The 19,150-nt window shown below is 38.2% G+C and overlaps 1 protein-coding gene and 1 pseudogene across 9 annotated transcripts in view; both read right to left on the bottom strand.

The window, feature by feature from the left end:
• The window catches only part of CEP57L1 (centrosomal protein 57 like 1), a 68,234-nt gene that overhangs the window by 24,490 nt on the left and 24,594 nt on the right, over nucleotides 1-19,150 (bottom strand). For 5 of the 9 annotated variants that reach the window (XM_010600341.3, XM_064289551.1, XM_023542979.2 and 2 more), the window contains 4 exons: nucleotides 6,171-6,235; nucleotides 5,266-5,354; nucleotides 4,463-4,545; nucleotides 2,727-2,889 (listed from right to left, as the gene is read on the bottom strand). In XM_010600341.3, coding sequence (XP_010598643.1) covers nucleotides 2,727-2,889; nucleotides 4,463-4,465 — 166 coding nt within the window. In that variant the 5' untranslated portion in view covers nucleotides 4,466-4,545; nucleotides 5,266-5,354; nucleotides 6,171-6,235. Of the gene's footprint in view, nucleotides 1-2,726; nucleotides 2,890-4,462; nucleotides 4,546-5,265; nucleotides 5,355-6,170; nucleotides 6,236-15,349; nucleotides 18,591-19,150 lie in introns of those variants that run through there. The other 4 variants (XM_023542984.2, XM_023542989.2, XM_010600387.3 and 1 more) reach the window with 4 other exon arrangements.
• On the bottom strand, nucleotides 510-2,248 carry LOC104845692 (Y-box-binding protein 1-like; annotated as a pseudogene).

Genomic DNA, 19,150 nt, shown 5'->3' with positions numbered 1-19,150 from the left:
GTTAATGTGCTTGGCTGCTAACCAAAAGGCTGGCAGTTGGAGTCCATACGGAGGCACCTTGGATGAAAGCCCTGTCAATCTACTTCCAAAAAAATCATCCACTGAAAATCTTATGGAACACAGTTCTATTCTGATGCACATGGGGTTGCCATGAGTTGGATCGACTCAATGGCAACTGGTTTATATGATATCTATAGCTGGTTCTTTGATTTGGGTAATTATTTTTTCTTGTCACTGTTTTACTCCATAAAGCTCATCTATTTACTAATGGCAATGTTTAGTATAGAATATTAAAAAATAACATGATTATCAGCATCTTAGAAAATAATTTATATGGTATCTAATGTATGCCTAGAGTCATGAATATTTTACTAACTCAGTTTTAAGATCTTCCCAAATATACATTCATAAAGTTACTTTTATTTTGTAGTTACTCCGATGTACTGCCTTCTTAAGGGGTTTTCAAGGGTGATTTTAGATATATGTAATTTTTTTTTTAACTTAAGACCTTTATTAACAGGTGCTTGCAGTTTGTTGACTTTTTTGAAAAAATCAAGTTGTAAACTTTTATTACAAATTAAAAATGAGGTTCTTAAAAATCTCAACCTGACCAGATATGAAACAACGTAAAAACCTTTAAAGGTGTATTGAGAAAAATGAGGCTTAAAAAAAAAAACACTTTGTCATTACCGGAAAGACTTCTTAGGTAAAAATAACGAAAACTCTATGCTGCATAGATAATGCAGATAATTCTAGTTATCTGGTCAACGGGCAAAAAGCAAACAAGGTCTTCAGCTCCAATCCTTTGTTCATTTTTTATTGCTGGAATTTCATATTCATTTCTTCTTGCTGGATGACTAAACCAGATGATGGCAGAGATGGTAAGCCAGCATTTACTCAGCCCCACCCTGCTCAGCCTCTGGAGTGCACGACTTTTCAGCTGGTGGATCTGCTGCTTTTGTCTCCTTCCCATCTTGTGGTTTAGGGTTTTCTGGGCATCTGCGTCGGTACCAACGTTGAGGTAGCCGCCAACCTTGGTTCTCATCTTGATTTTCCTTATCCTCTTCTCATTGCTGTCCTCTCTAGGCTGTCTTTGATGAGGAGGGCCCCTGTGAAGTCGTGGTTTATAACCCGGATACATGTTCTGTTTCACTGGCCTACCCTGTTCTCCTGCACCCTGGCTGGAAGTGTCCTCCCTCACTTCTCCCTGCACAGAAGGGCTGGAATATTGCTGCTGACGCTCACAGGGTCTCCGCGGTGCTGTTGGGCCTGGGGTTTGGAAGCACTCTCCAATCCTTCATTCTCTTCCCCACTCTCACTATTCAGGTAATTCTGCTGGTAATTGTGTGGAGGATCCCTACAATGTGGATAACATCTATAATGGTTACTGAGGTCTGCTGCATTATTTACTGTCTTGCACTGGAACTCCACGAGCGCCTGTAACATTTGCTGCCTTCTCATCATTTTCTCCTTCAACAACATCAGGCTCCACAGTCTCTTTATCTCCTACACTGCTAAGGTACTTTCTGTGGTTATTCTTCTTCATGGCAGTTTGGCGTACAGATACATCTTCCTTGGTGTCATTCCTGTTGGTAAAACATATCCGTTTCTTACATCAAACCATTGTACTGTTTCCAAAATTTTGTTGTGATTATTTTTTGTCGCCTCCGGTACACGCTGCCAATGTGAGGCCACCTGGGCTGTGGCTTCCTGTGCTGCTGCCCGTGGTGCCGTGCCTGGTGTCAGGAGCGCTGAAGGTGGGGCAGGGGCGACTGCTGGCTCTCACCCTTGCTGCTATAATGGTTGTGGTGATGGTGACTGGGGTTGGCTGCCAGCTGCCGCAGCTGTGGCTCCTCCCAGGGTGTGATGGTAACTAGGCCAGCTGCGGCAGTGAAGCTGCTCAGGGCTCTCTAGGGTCTGTTCTTTGTTCCCGCTTCCCATCGAACTCAGATATATGTAATTGTGGAATCTAACCCTTGAATGAGACACAACTACACTAAGGTATTAACATTCTAAACATCTAGTTTAAAAAACCCAAAAACCAAACCCACTGCCGAGGAGACGATTCTAGACTCATAGGGACCCTATGGTACAGAGGAGAACTGTCTTGTAGGGTTTTCAAGGCTGTAAATCTTTACAGAAGCAGACTGCCCCATATTTCTGCCTTGGAGCTGCTGGTGGGTTTTAACTGCCAACACTTTGGTTAGCTGCCAGTGCTTTAACCACTGTGCCACCAAGGCTACGACATCTAGTTTAAACCAAAAAACCAAACCGGTTGCCTGGGAGTTGATTCCAACTCATAGCGACCCTATAGGACAGAGCAGAGCTGCCTCATAGGGTTTCCAAGGAGCAGGTAGTGGATTGGAACTGCCAGCCTTTCGGTTAGCAACTGAGCTTTTAAACACTGCACCACCAGGGAGGGTTTAAAATCTGACCTTTATTCTTCAAAGAGTAATTCCCTGTTATCTAATGATGTTTTTATAACACATTTATGCTGTATGTCCCGCTGGTTATATTAATTTTTATTTTACAGCTGAAGAAGACAAAATAAAAAACGTTAAGTGTCTTGTCTAAGTTCATAGAAACTTTTGGCAACAGAAACAGAATTAGGAGTTTCATTTAGTCAAATACACAATTATACTATTTTCTACACAAAAATGAAAAGTTTTATATAAAATGTTTTGTACCTTCTCCTAATTTTATATAAGATTTTATGTTAGCATTACCTTGGCTATTTGGACTATGAAACACTTCAGGAGGGGTAACTTCTACTTTCACGGGGTGGCAATTCTGAGATGTTTCATATTGGGTGAATGATGGAACAAATACTCTTTCTGGAGGTTTAAGATAGCTTCCAACTATGCTGTGCGTTAATTCAGAATCCATTACCTGTACAGAACACAGGGATGATATAGCATAGCATCATTCTTTCCTATCTGAGTGACAAAAATATCCAAAAATTAAGGTAAAATTTTAACATAAATGCATAATCATATTATGTGGAGTTGTATCTTTATGAAATTAATCATCACAAATTTAACTGTAATAGGCTCAGCAAAAAAAGAAAGGAAAATGACGATTTGCTATATAAATAGAATGGGCAATTTTGCCTACTCTTCAGTGAACTATGCCTTAGAGTGGGCATGACAGGGATGATGTGAATTTGTTGGTTTCTCAGTTGATCACAGGTTCCACGTACCTACCTCTCATAGTCAGAGCACCTCTCCACAAAGAGAGTGATTATAAGGTTTAAAGAGAAAGTGCATATTCTAAAATACAATACAGCTTTTAAACACAAGCCAACCATATAATCTGATTCTCTAATACTGATTGTTGGACTCCAATGTACTACCTTCCTAAGGGATTTTCAAGGGTAATTTTGGCTATATGAAATTTCTGAATCTAATTCTTGAATAAGATACAACTATAAGGATTTCAAATCTGAAGAATCTAAAAAAACCAAACCAAACCCAGTGCTGTTGAGTCGATTCCAACTCACAGCGACCCTATAGGACAGAGTAGAACTGCCCCCCATAGAGTTTCCAAGGAGCGCCTGGTGGATTTGAACTGCCAACCCTTTGGTTATCAGCCGTAGCACTTAACCACTACACCACCAGGGTTTCCGAAGAATCTAGTCCTATTTTTACTTTTTTTTTTTTTTTAAGGATAGCCCTCTTAAATCATCCAAGCAGGTAATTTTTTGCCTAACTTTACCAAATCATTTTACTTTCTGTAATTTAAATCCTTTAGAAATGTATTCTAGTTAATAGATTCTAGTCAGTGTTAATTAATCCATAACTATATTAGAAGAAAAACCCAAAAAAACCAAACCCACTGCTGTTGAGTCGATTCCGACTCATAGTGACTCTACAGGACAGAGTAGAACTGCCCCGTAGAGTTTCCAAGGAGCGCCTGGCAGATTCGAACTGCCGACCTCTTGGCTAACAGCCATAGCACTTAACCACTACGCCACCAGGGTTTCCATATTTTAGAAGAAATGGAGTAATAATTGTTTGTGTGCGCGCAACACACACACACACACCCCAGCAGGGATTCCACATACATCAGAATTTCAAAGAACACAGAAGGCATGGTTTTAAGCAAGAAAGCTTGTTTTAAAATGTAAATCCAGGAATTCCATTATCCAATTAGCCTATTTTAACTTTTGAGAATTGCAAATATTCTGTCATTTCACTACCTTTGCAATTCACAAGGCAAAGGAAGACACTTCCCATGACTTTATTTCCTGGAAAGGCACAGGACACGCTTCACTTTCCAAGATTTTCTACTTTTGCCATTGCCATGACTGGCTATCTTCCAGGACATTCTGAATGGTCTGAACCATGCTTGGAGACCTTAGAGGTTAAAGGGCCTAAGAAGTCTTATTAGAATACTTGTCCTTTGTTTTGGGGAGGCAACCACTTTTTTCTATTGTCATTAGTACCAGGTATCATTTACTCACCATGTCTCCACTCCTCCAGGTTGCTGCTGCTCAGACACTCTCTGATGCCCGTGGGAGACTGCATCTATTTAAGTTGCTCTTCCCTCAAAAAATAAGAAAGCAAAATTAGTCACAGCTGGTTCACAATGAAATGGAGGTTGGGCCCAAAGTACAGAAGTTTTGAACATGGTTGTCTGTCTTCGGAGAGAGGTTGGTGGATGAAGCTATCCCAAGAACAACTGGAGCTACTTAAGATACCCGACTAATTTTTCAGCTCCTGGTGGGTTTCTACGAGAATGTAAAAAGAATGAAATTTTGGCATCAGTAGTTATAGACTGAAATCCTTGGAAGGGCTCTGCTTCCTCTGTCCCAAACATAATACACAAATTGGAATCTGACCAGTCAAAAAACTGGTCCACATTTGAGGTTTTTAATGTATATATGAAGTAACTACTCAGAAAATGCTGAGAGGTTAAAAAATAGACTAAAGTTTCTTTAAATTAAATGTGTAAACACATATTAAAGTGGGTATGAGCAGAGTGACAACTTACTAGTAGGATGAAAATAAAGTAAAAAAAAAAAAAAAAGGAAACCAGTAAAGGAATAAGAAAAGACAAGCTATGCTGTGACACAGAATGCAAGGATTCTCATTGCAATAGGGGTCCCAGCTTAACCTTTATAATGTGGCCATGTGTTGTAAACTGGTGCATAAGCCCACTAAAAAAAAAAAAAAAAAAAAGAAAAAAGCCCACTAGAAGCTTAAAACTCATTCTGAAGGAAGAAGAAACAAGTACAAAAAGCTTGATCCAGAATCAAAGCCTTACTTGGTAGAGGAGGGGAGGGGTGATTCTGAGTACAGGGGTGGTCATTCTAATGCATCTTCGACCCAGTCCCATAGACTTATACGTGGGTCCTGGAAAGAGAGAGGGTTGTAAGTAAAAACTGAGAAATGTTTCAACAGTATCTCTATAAAAGGCTGAGGCATCAGCTGCCCTGCTTTGTAGAAGATGTTATATCCAACAGAGGGGGAAGCTGTCAATTGTCTCAGTTCACCAGAGACCACAAACACAGTTTTGGTCTTTTGAGGGTTCTGGTAGTATTGTTCAGCAAGAGAGAAAGAAGACAACAACTGGAAGGGACATATCTGTGGGCATATATGAGAGAAATTTCTGCAAATGATGATAGGTGTCCAGGCCTCAAGCAAGGCATTCTGGTATGTCTGGTATGGGGCCTACCTGTAGGTAACTGAAAATACCTCAGGAATTCTTGTGGAGCATTTTACAAGTATCTGCAAGTAGGGGCAAAAGGCTGTAATGTGGGCCTTATTTGTTACGGCCTAGTAAAGCCTAGGGAAATGCAGGTTATGTCTGGAACCATTCTTGGCAGTTTATGAACAACCAGGGAAATTATCGGTTGTCTCTGTGGTTTATAAAATCAAGACACATTAATTGGCTCTAACTAAAGAGCCACTACACATAAAGCACTATCCCTGAAAAAGAATGTGCTAGACACAAATACTTTAAAGCATTTTTGTCTTCTTGTGTGCTTGTTCACTTATTCTTGAGTGAAGCACTTGTTTCAAAATGGTCCTTTATGACAACCAATATCTATTCCTGCTGGGGGCTAGCCACACCATCATCTTTGCATAATCACATAGGACTATTAGGGAAATGGCATTTGGAGGTAATCAGAGATACTTACAGTAGGTTCTTGGAATGGGGATACTTACAGTACATTCTTGGAATGGGGAAATCTGTTTCTTATACTGCTAATTATTCCAAGTTTGGACTTTTCCTTAGAGAAAACGGAGAAAGAAAGATTGATAGCTCTGTTTCTTTTGTCCATTTGTGTGTGTGTGTGTGTGTGTCTATCTGTTAATTTACCTTAAGGGCTAATACAGTAAGGGTTGAGCTAACCCTATCTTATTTTTAACGTCTAGCACTTTAAAAAATACTGTTACAACTGAGTAGGGTAATTTGTGGTTACAGAACTTGCCTTATAAATGCAAGATATAGATGCCAGATATTCCAACCCACGATTTAAATATACAATACCTAAAATGTTAAGATAATGATATAAAAACCAACTGGTCAAGGGGAGCTAATAAATAAAAGAACTTAAAAAAGGAATTAATGGGAATTATTCAACAAATCGGAATCAAGTTGACGGCAATGGGTTTATTCAACAAGTGATGTTAGAAAATTTGGAGAAAAATCCAATTAAATCTTTATCTCATTCCATATACATCAATATAAATTTCAGATACTTGTTGTTACGTGCTGTCGAATCAGTTCCAACCCACAGCAACCCCATGCACAACAGAACAACACACTCTCTGGTCCTCTGACATCCTCATAATCGTTGCTATGTTTGAGCTCATTGTTGCAAGCCACTGTGTTAATCCATCTCACTGAGAGTATTCCTCTTTTTCAGACACATAAACCAAAAAATCAAACCTGCTGCCCTCGAGTCAATTCTGACTCATATAGTGACCCTATAGACAGAGCAGAACTGCCTCATAGGGTTCCCAAAGACAGCTGGTGGATTTGAACTGTGGACCTTTTTGGTTATCAGGTGAACTCTTAACCACTGGGCCACCAAAGCGCCTTCAGGTACGTAACAGAGTCAGATGAAAAATAAAATAAAAACTGTGAAAAAAATCAATGAACTGTTAACTGATCTTAGAATGGATACGATATTTTATGTCCAAAAGCAAGGGAGAAAGTATAAAGGGAAAGATACAAAGATTACATTAAAATTAATACAACAGGCCCCAGACTTTGACTACTATCCCATACAAGCAGAAGCACTTCCTTAGGGTCCAGGTTCTGGGTCATGAGGAAGCAGAAGATGCCCTAGGGTAAAAGGGGCTCTAGGGCCAATTTATTCCTATGGAATTGTGCATTCTCATACTTGAAGCCTCATATTTGCCCCTTACTTTGCTGCCAGGTTATCCAAAGATGTTTTAAGCATTTTATAAAAAATTTTATAATCTTTTTAATGAGAGGTTTCTCTGAACATTTAAACAATGCCTGAAAGAGTGGACTGCCATAGCTTTAGATATACAGGTACTAAGTACTCTAAGCATACTAGTTTTACTTACATACTCATACAGATTAAGACTCATATTTCAAAAAGGAAAAAGAACTTATATCTTTCTATTCAGACATGGTTCTCAAAGCTACTCCATACTGGAAAGTTTGTTTTTCTTCAATAGCAGTAAGCGAATATTATCTGGTTAATCATTAACTAAATGGAGAGTTCACTAAAGGGATTCAGATAACAGAGCATCTGTTAGACAGGTCAGTAGAGAAAACAGACAGAAGAAGTATCAGAACCTAGATCACATCCTAAAACGCACTACGTATTCAATTTTAAAACGTATGCAATGAGTTTATAGGAATACCCAGAACGACTATCAAACGCAAGAAATCCAGGAATAGTTTAAATATCATATTTCAATGTCTATCATGTATAATGTATTGACTGTAGCATCAAATCTTACATTTAGTATACTCATCTTTTGACATTCAAATGGACTTACTTAACATAATTTATAATTAATTTTAAAAATAGACCTTGTTTGATTTGAAAATCAGCATTTTGCAGCTATCGTAGTAAAGATTGACTTAGGCAAGATGGACCAACAGATGGTAAATCTGGCGGGGGGTAAGTTTTGGTGAGGACCAGGATATCTGCACCACGTTAGAGTCTCCTCCATGGATAACTTATTAAAAGCAAGGAAAAAAATAGAGAAGTTGGACATCATCTTGATAGGATAAGTAAAATTAACATCACTCATGAGAGATAGATGGTCGTCATGTGCCTCTGGACGTGAAGAGGACACAACATCACCTATGTGGTATTCCGGCCAGGAATGCATAATCTGAATCTTATCATGAGGAAACTTTGCATAAACCCCAAAGATAGTCTATTTTTTTACAAAAAGGAGGAGACAGTGTTTACTTCGAAAATGTCAATGTCATAAAAGATAATGAAAGTACATTTCCATAAAGCTGTTTAAAAAGAGGACAATAAAAAACTGAGGAATTGTTTCAGATTAAAGAAGGCTAAATAACAGTGACAACTAATTGCAGTGTATGATCCTAATCTATATCCTGTACTGGAGGGGGAAAATGCTATGAAGAATATAATTGGGCCAACTGACAAAACTGGATTACAGATGATGGATTAGATACAAGCATTATATTAATGTTAAATTTACTGAAGATGATGTATTGTGGTTGTGTAAGAGAATATCCTTATTTTTAGGAAATATACACTGATTTATCTAGATCCATGGTATATAAAATTTACTCTCAAATGTTTCAGAAAAAAATGTGTATAATTATTTTTGTGTGTGTTTATATAAAATGCATATACACAGGTATACGCACACATACATGCACACACACATACAGAGAAAGCAAATGTATGTTAGAGACAGCAAATGATAAAACAAAAAAGGCAAAATGTTTCCAACAGGGGAATCTGGGTAAAGGATATATGGGTGTTCTTTGTAATATTCTTGTAATTTTTCAGTAAGTTTGAAATTATATCCAAATAAAAAGTTAAAGAATACTTCCTAAGAATAAAATACTACAATTTCATAAAAGAACATTAACACTTTTTTAAAATGCCATTATTGTCTTATACTTTATGGCAAAACTAATAATGTTAAATATAAAAATAATTTAAAATACAGTGGTACCCCTTTGGAGAACAAGTCCAACAACTTTGTGGCCTAAGCATATTGACTAAAACTTTAATTATATATAGCTATGTTTTGGGAAACTAGTAATATGTTAAGTTCTACACAATAACATATTAGTTAAACAAAATTACACTATCAAAATAAAGATTTCTCCAAATATTAACAATGGTTAATTCTGGGTAGTAGATTTTTTTTGCTTATTGCTTTGTGAGTCTTTACTCCTAGGTTTGAACTTTTCTGTATTGCTTAAATAAATTTTATAATGAGCACTTCTTGTTCTAACAAAATTTTTTAAATTACTAAAGGAATTCTACTGTATTAATGTTTCAAACTTAAGCTAAACAATCATAAAATGTAAAAGTCAAAGTAAAATAGAAATGTACTATGCCCTAACCAAACAAATCATACATGGCTTGGTACAAATACAAGATCTGTTGCTTTCTACTATTATCCAACCCCATCTTTCCCTAGTCTATGAGTTTCTGCAATCACCTTCCCTCAGCAAATATCCAGCAACAAATTATATATGATATGTTTAATTTCTATACTTGAGAATCTTGAACGGATAACAACTTTTTTTTTTTTTAATTTTCCAAGTCTAAGGGAAAACTGGGAAGTAAATAAAAAGTTACAAATTTAACATAAATGAAGTCTCTTAAATAATGTTGAATGAAAGGTTATAAGAAGATGGCAGCCACCATCGTGACAGCCAAGGGCGTAGACTTGGAGAGCTCATTGCTAACAATTCCTATTTTTATAACTGCTATTATAATGTCTGAAGATTTGAATGTCTGATCCAATAGCTCCTCAGAGCTATTCAGTAAATGTCTCAATGATTTAACATACCAGAGTAGTATGTGTCTAGCCTAATCTGTACCCCCCAAATTTAGTACCTTTTTTATACTTTTTTTCTTATACTTAGGACAAGGGAGCCCTAGTGGCACAGTGGTTAAGAGCTACAGCTGCTAACCGAAAGGTTGGCAGTTGGTATTGGTCAGCAGCATTTTGGAAACCCTATGAAACAGTTCTACTCTGTCCTATAAGGTCTCTATGAGTTGGAATTGACTTGACGGCAAGTTTTTTTTTTTTTTAATATTTAGGACAAGAGGCCCTAGTGGCACAGTAATTAAGTGCTAGGCTGCCAACTGAAAGCTTTGTAGTTCGAACTCCCCACTCACTCGGTGGGAGAAACATGTGGCAGTCTGCTTCAGTAAGGATTATATAGCCTTGGAAACCCTATGGTGCAGTTCTACGCTGTCCAATAGGGCCTGGACAGCAATGGGTTTGGTTGATATGTTCTGAGTACATAAAAATAAATAAGGAAAAAAGTATTTCCCCCAATGATATCACTGTGTGGTAGGGAGACAAGTTAAAAACAAGATATGATTCAGCGGGATCAGTTTGTATAACAGAAGCATATACAGAGTGTCCTGGGAACACAGAAGAGATGATCTAACTCTCCCTGTTTGTGGAGAGAGAAGTATAGCCGGAGACAATCTGGAATTACAAACAGCTTGAAAGAGGAGTTTAGGTAAATATGATAGATTAAACATACACACTGACTTCTTTGCTCCTTCTTGGAAACCCACTGGAAATAATACTGGAACAATTTTTAAGAAAAGACATAAACCTGCAAAAACAAAGAGATAGGAGAGATGACAACAACAGAACTTTGGAAAATGAAAAACAGATGGAGGAGTAGTAACAGACTTAGCTAATGCAAAAAGGCAGACTCCTAACCCAAATGATGACCAAAAAAACCTACTAAGTGACCTTTAAATTTACCCTGAGAACCCCACACAGCTCAGGAATTTGCCCCACATCTAGGAGTCAAGATGGGGCAGCCCAGAGAACAGGTTAAAAGTTGCACTTAGATGTAATCATACGCTAAATCCTCCCTGCCTCTCCATGCAGCCTCCCTCTACCTGGGAAGAGACTGGAAGTTTTGCTTTGTTCTCTGAAGAGGGAATTAAAGTGCATCTCTGGATTGGGGGACACTGGGCACAGCTGAAGGTGGGGGCACCAGGCAGAAAGCAGGAAGATTCAGTTCCCAGAATGCGGATCCTTATCTGGAGACTATGAGTAGCCCAAGTTACCAAAGATTTTGAAAATGCTAAAATGAGGAATGGATTCAGAGTTTCCAATCAGTTTTTTAGCGCCCCACTCTTAAACATAAATTGTCTGACCAAGGCTCACCACACATTTGGAAAGATACGAAAGACAGAGACCAAAACAAACAAACATACAAACAAGCAAACAGGTTCAACAGGAAGACAAAATTTGGAAATATACAATTAGTGGAGACAGAATGTATTATCACTGAGGGACTCAACAGACCTTAGTGAATTTGGGTGCAGCATAGTGAATAAATGTTGGTGGTAAGAGACCACTACAGACTTTGTATATCACACAAAGGAGCTTGTATTTTCTCTGATTACACAATGGGGAGTTAATGGAGGATGAAAGAAGAATAACATGATCAGGTTTGCATCTTGACAAGTTTATTTTAATGGACCTGAGATGTACAGATTGAAGGGGGAAGAAATTATAGACTGAAGAACAAATTAAGAAGTTCCTAAAGTAATCCAGACAACGGAAAATATGGGCTTGAAATATAACTGGAGTAGATGAGATAAACACAAAAGATACTTAGAAGATACAATCAAAAGAACTTAGGGAACAACTGGATATGTGAAATGGCGGAGAAGACAGTATCAAAAATGACTCCCAAGGTTTTCACTTGGGCAAGTACTCCTATTTAACATCAAAAAAATAAAAGACGGTGGTAACATTAACGGAAATAAATAATATAAAAGGAGATACAAGTCTGAGGGAAAAAGAATGAATCTAGTTTTAGATATGTCAAATTTGAGGTGCTTATAGACACTCAAAGGAGCCCTGGCAGCATAGTGGTTAAGTGCTTGGCTGTTAACTGAAAGGGTGGTAACTCGAATCCACCAGCCACTCTGTGGGAGAAAGATGTGGCAGTCTGCTTCCATAAAAATTATAGCCTTGGAACCTTATGGAGCAGTTCTACTCTGTCCTATTGGGTTGCTGTGAGTCCAAATCGACTTCACGGCAACCGGTAACAGGTATGGGAGCCCAGAGGAGGAGAATCTAACTCAGAGCCTGGAGGTTATACAGATGGCTTCCTGGGGGACTAGTCCTTAAACTGAGACATGAAGGATGAATGAGTGAAATTTGATATGCAAAAGAAAGTGAGAAAGTAGGTAGACATGTGTGAGGTCTGTGGCACAGCAACAAAACACAGTAACAACAACTAACACTTAGACAGAGCTTGATATGTGCCAGACAGTGGTCACAGAACTTTACATGTATAGATCCACTGAACTGTCAAGATAACTCTATGAGGTAAGTATTAACTCCATTTTACATGAAGAAACTGAGAATTATCTCTCAGTTAAGTAACTTACCCAAGATCACACAGTTATTAATTGGCTGAGCTGGGATTTGAACCCTGTGACCTGGATCAAAATGGAACCCTGGAGGCAAAGTGGTTAAGCGCTCAGCTGCTAATCAAAAGGTCAGCAGTTCAAATCCACCACCTGTTCCATGGGAGAAAGATGCGGTAGTCCGCTTCTGTAAAGAGCACAGCCTTGGAAATCCTGTGGGGCAGTTTTACTCTGTCCTACAGGGTCGCTATGAGTTGGAACTGACAGCAATGGGTTTTTTTTTTTTTTTGCTTAGCTTGGATCAAAGTGTATTCTGCCTTTCATATGGACTTGTCAATAGTATAGGTGAGTCTGGCATTTAAGAAGAATGACTTGAACTAAAGGTAAGGATGTAGAAGTCATTGATATATACTGATGGCAGCTAAAGCCATGATTATTCACTCATATAGAGCATGCAGTCTTTCACTAAGTGTGATACTTTGAGGGTATTTACTAAATACCTCACCCAGCTCCACTGAAACAAAATCTCTCGGGATGAGGCCCCAAGATGTACAGTTTTAATCAACTGCCCAAGTAATCTTATGCAAATTGGTTTGAAGACCACTGGTAAGGAATAAGCAAAGAAGTGCATAACAAAAACACTGAGCTTAATAGAAGTGTGTCTGCAATAAGAGTCAGTTACTTTGGATCTTTCATCAAATTTAAACCACTATTATAAGACACATTATTCTTTCATGTGTCACAAACTAAAATACCCAAAATAGGAGTACTGCCATATAAAGTTGGAAAAACAGAAAGCTACAAACGCAGTGCAGGGTAAATGGAAAATAAACCCACCATGCAGAAAGAGGCAGAAAAGAAACCTGGAAGTCTATGCCGGGCACCGAGTACAGGAACTTTTATCCATGACACTGTAAACCATATCCACACCTTTGCAGTCTGAATCCACACTACCAGTGGGGTCAAACAAACAACCCTCAAGCAGAGAATGTTAATTTAAAATGGTCTCAGGCTGGCAGCAGTACAAGGGCAGAGGAAATGCAAATCTTCCCTGAAGAAGTCTAACTTCGATCAAGGCCAATAACGATTACAAGACAGATCCCTATTTTAGAAATATTTTGACTGTGAAAAAAAGTCTTAGAATCACTGAAATACAGTAAATGGAATGTATACTAAGCTATCTTGAATCAGAAACTTTTGAGGGGGCCTACTTCTGGTTTTCAAATGTATTCCATATGTAATTTCATATAGGTGTTCACTTGTTTTTAAAAAAGTAAAAACTATAAAACAAAGAGATTATAAAAATCCTTTTTTTCCCATCACATTAACCATTTTTTATAATTCCTCTGAACATACCAATGATCATGAAGACGGCAGAGGACCAGACATTTCATTCTGATATACATAAGGTTGCCCATGAGTCAGAGCCAACTCAAAGGCAACTAAAAACAACAACAAATATTAAAAAGTACCATCTCTAAAATGAAAACAAAAAAGAAACCAAACTGAATGAGGTCAGATCACTCCTTCCCCAGAATCCATATAACACTGCAACACTCTCTGGGAATTTGAGAAATAGATTGCAAAGTCCATCACAGGCCCTGGTAACTGTCCAGACACAACAGGAAGAAAGGCAAACTCTGTTCCTGCCAAGGATGATAATTTACAGTCCCAGTTCCACACTTGGCATTCCTTCTTTCACTCACAGGCCACAAACACCACACTGATTTAATTTTTTCATTCTATCCAATGTACCCTGGCTCTTTAAAGAAAAATTACTCGCTTCTCAACAACACCAATAACACACAGGTAAAAACTCTTTAGGAACTTTCCTAATTTTGCAGAAAAAACTGTGGATCTCTAGTTCAAACATGCATTTCCTATCTTTTCCAAGGATAGTATAAATACAGCACAAGTTACACACCAGAGTTGCTCTGGGATCTTATTAAGACTGCAAATTCCATTGGACAGCAAACACGTCATCGAAATAAACTGCTAAAGAATTAAAGTTGTTTTGCACTGAAAATAAGCACCATTTGACCACTACAGTGAGTTCAAACGCATAACTTACAAATAAGCCAGTTACACAAGCCACCAATGCTACTTACCCCTGCTTTTAGGAACTAAAAGTCCTCAGAGTCCCTATCACAGCACAGCCCTATCTAGAGTAATTGATATAAAAATTTTAATCTGACTCCCACCCTTGCCTTTCCTCACCAGAGCGCCTTTTTCACTCAGGAAAGCTGTGTCCTACCCCAGGAAAAAATGTATACATGTATGTATGCATGTGAGTATAGGGATTTACTCCAGCTGCAAGAAGTGAAGTTTCCCATATCCCTACCTATAATTTTAAATTATTCCCTTCTCACAGATACAAGGAAATAAAGGTTCTATAGTACCATAGCTGTCCTATGTTATAAAAATATTATTTCTTTGTGGATCTGTGAAATGTCCACCGTGAATGTCAACCTACCTAGTTACTCTTAGGATGAAATCTATTAGCACACCTTGTATAGTATACAATACTTAATTTAAAAAAATTCAGTGGCCCATAATCTCATCAATAGAAACTCCTATTTAACATAAAAAAAAATAAAAGTAATAGATTGACTGGTAACAAAATCTAAATAGCATAGAAAGACAAAAAATAGTAAACATTTTTTTTAGTCCTTGACTGCTGATTCTCAACCATAACCATCACTTTCCCCCCTTTGAAGATAATCACCATCAGCAATTTCTTGAGAACAGAAAGAAAAACAATTTATATGCCTAAGCACTTACTTTTCGTTTGCTGACTTTCCTGTCGCCTCCATCAATGTGACGGCACAACATCAATTGGTAGGCAATGCAGGAAAAGGTTCATCTCTTCAAACACAGTGTCACTCCTCTTCCTGTTCGTTCTCTAACATTACATCCCTTTGAGTTCCTGTTACTTTCTTAGATTTAGTGACACCAAACTGATTCTTAGGCATTTCCCCCCACATTTCTTTGGATTTGGGGTGGGAATATATCCCCATGGTTCCACTAAGGAACATGATATAGTGGAAAGGGCTCTGGAGGAAGTCAGAAGACCTGGGTTCTTTCCTGCTTAATTAACTCTCCTCTCTGCATACCCATATGCGTAATATAGTAGACTGACATAATCTATTCATGTCTTCTCCATTAAACTGTAAGCCTTGAGGACAGGAATCATATCTTATTCATCTTTGTAACCTCAGCACCTTATCCATACTTAATAAATGCTTGCCAATCTGAAATGAATTAAAAGTCATGTAGAGCTCCAAGATAAATTTTACTGAAAAGTCATCTCAATACAAAGTAAAACACCTATCCCATTCAGCCCAGAGTGGGTTCTAGTCACAGGAGTGACTGAGTTATTCTGTGAAAAAGCAACACAAACACCTACATTTGTCGTAACATTGCTCTCCTTGCCATCCGGAGCTCCAAATTCGTAATTTCAATCCTTATGCCAATTAGCAAGCTTAACCACACAAACTTATGACATGTCTAAAGTGAACAACTGTTCTGAAGGGGGAGTGATCTACTGATGGCCAGAGATGTTGACAGGCTGATCTGTAGAGAGACACCATTAAACTCTTTTTTTTCAAACTAGACTTGTTGGCACAGCCGTTAAGGTCTTAAAATGAAAACTGGTGTATGCTGTTGAACAGCACAGAGGGCAAAAGGACAAAACCTGATTTTTCTTACTAGCCGAGGCAGAAGCTTAATTAAGCTGATCAACTTATATTTTGCTTGAAATGTAGCTATGAAAATTGGTATCTCACACGCTCCTCTTATATGTTCTAGTTCTTCGTCAGTTTCCAATGTACATACTTTACCTATAGCTAACTGTGCCAAATACTGAAAGAACTGAGGGCCTTCCAAAGTACCCCTAGCAGCTAAAATAAAAGTAGTAGAGAAAAGAGCCTATGAGAGCTAAACATGAGATCATTATTGCTCCTAAAAACTTCCCTGCCATCCAAACAGAGGTTGTCTGTGACAATTCACTTCATTTAATATTGAAGTGACTTTTCAGTAAAGCTAATGTTAGGAATCTGCATTATTTCCAGTTTCCATTCCATTTCAATTTCAGTAATATTTACTGAGTGTCTAACATGTGCCAGGCTATCTACTAAAAGCTGGAGATGGAAAGAGGAAACACTCACAATCTAAAAGAGAAACAAATACGTTTAACCATCTCAGGGCTTTGAATTTGCTCTAAAAAAAAAAACAAAAAAAAAAACCCAGTTCCGTCGAGTCAATTCTGACTCATAGCTCTAGACTACTGCAAATTTGGCGCCCCACAAAAAGTGGCACCGACCCTCCAATCCAGCTTTCACCATGGTAGTTGGACTCACTTACCAATCTAGCCCAGACTAGCCTTGGCTAACACACCTCTAGCCTTGCTTAAAACCAACTCTCATCCTTCAATGAAACACTTCTTATCAGCTGCAAAAGGGGCCCTGGTGATGCAGTGGTTAAAGTGACCAGCTGCTAACTGAAAGGTTGGCAGTTCAGTTAGAACCTACCAGCTGTTCCGCAGGAGAAAGATGTGGTAATCTGCTTCTGTAAAGATTACAGCGTGAGAAACCCTATGGGGCAGTTTATTCTTTTCTATTAGGGTTGCTATGAGTTGGAATTGACTCAACAGCAGTGGGTTTGGTTTTGGTGTTTCATCAGCTGCAAATTACCCTCCTTCAAAAGATACAGAAGACAATTCTCCAATTAGCTACCTGGGTTTTAAAGCTACAAAACCAATGGCTACATGTCTGGGGTCTTAAAAGCCTGTGAGCAGCCATCTAGGGCACTCCATGGGACTCACCCCTTCTGGAGCAAGGAAGAATGAAGAAAACTAAAGACACAAGGGAAAGATTAGTCCCAAGGACTAATGGACCACATCCGGCATGGCCTCCACCAGGCCGAGTCCAGTACAATGAGATAGTGCCTGGCTACCACCACTGACTGCTCTGACACAGATCACAATAGAGGGTCCTGGACAGAGCTGGAGAAAAATGTAGAACAAAATTCTAACTCAAAAATAAAGACCAGACTTCCTGGCCTGATAGAGACTGGAGAAACCCTGAGAGTATAGACCCTGGGCACCCTTTCAGCTCAGTAATGAGGCCACTCATGAGGTTCACCCTTCAACCAAAGATTGAACAGGCCCATGGAACAAAACAAGACTAAAGGGGTGCACCAGCCCTGGGGCGGGGACTGGAAAGTAGAAGGGAACTGGAAAGCTGGTAATAGGGAACCCAGGGTTGAGAAAGGAGAGTGTTGACAAGTCATGAGGCTGTTAACCAATGTCATACAACAATGTGTGTACTGTTTGATGAGAAACTAGTTTGTTCAGTAAACTTTCATCTAAAGTTCAATTAAAAAAAAAAAAAATAGCCACAGCTAGGGGCATTCACAATGATAAGTTCAATCGTAAGTAATATTCTTAATGTATATGAATACTGTCTACAACTTCTTATATTTACATTTTATACACATGTGTGTTTGTGTGTGTGTATATATATATATGGGGAAAAAAGCAAAAGCAAACACATTGCCCTCGAGTCAATTCTGACTCATAGCGACCCCACAGGACAGAGTAGAACTGCCCCGTAGGGTTTCCAAGGATGTAAATCTTTACGGAAGCAGACTGCCACATCTTTCTCCTGCCGAGTGGCTGCAGGGTTCAAACTGCTGACCTTTCAGTTAGCAACCGAGCTCTTAACCACTGTGCCCCCAGGGTTCCCTTATGCATTGTATATAAATCCACGCTATTTTACTGTGTTAGCCAAGAGACTGGAGAGAGTATTTGGAGAGATCTTCGACAAACTTTGATTCTGCAAAGTAATATGCTGTCATTCTACAAAATTTGGAAATTATAGAGGAAAACAATCATTATAAATTCTACCAATCTGAGATAACTATTATTGGTATATATTTTGGTATATACTCTACCAGTCTTTTATTACTTTAACCAAAGTTAGTATCTTACCATACATATCATTTATATAAATTGCTTTTATACTTAATATTACAAGAGAAACATTTTCTTAAATCATTAAATATTATTTTAGAGTATGTCTTTTTAATGGCAATACATAAAGTTTTATGTAAAGCACCAATTTTTTCATTAGGATACAATCTAGAAATGGTATTGTTGAGTCAAAGTCAGTTTTAATTCTTCTGATACATGTTGTAAAATTGTCTGGAGCTGTTTTAAACTAAGACATTACTGGAATTTTACTTAGACTTAGACACAAGTCCTAAAGTTCAAAATTTTCAACATGTCCCGAGACTATTTTTCCAGTCAACAGTACTGTTTTAGACAGAGTTTCTCTTGGCTAACCTCTCATCTAAAACTTTACGGCAGTCATACCTAAACATAGAATTGTACATATGTAGATTCATACAGCAGTTCCCTGTCAGAGTACTGCTACAACTGTTTTTGAATTATCATCAGCATAATTTTATTTGCATGTGATATTGATACTGTTCAATAATTTCTGAGATGGTTGCGGCAGTACATTGATGGGAAACTGCCAGAAATTCAAGCCAGATTCAGAAAAGGACATGGAACAAGGGATA

Source organism: Loxodonta africana, chromosome 1, assembly GCF_030014295.1.
Source record: "Loxodonta africana isolate mLoxAfr1 chromosome 1, mLoxAfr1.hap2, whole genome shotgun sequence".
NCBI classification, from domain to species: Eukaryota; Metazoa; Chordata; class Mammalia; order Proboscidea; family Elephantidae; genus Loxodonta; species Loxodonta africana.
Note: the sequence above shows the minus strand (reverse complement) of the source record. Positions and strands in the feature narration are given on the sequence as shown.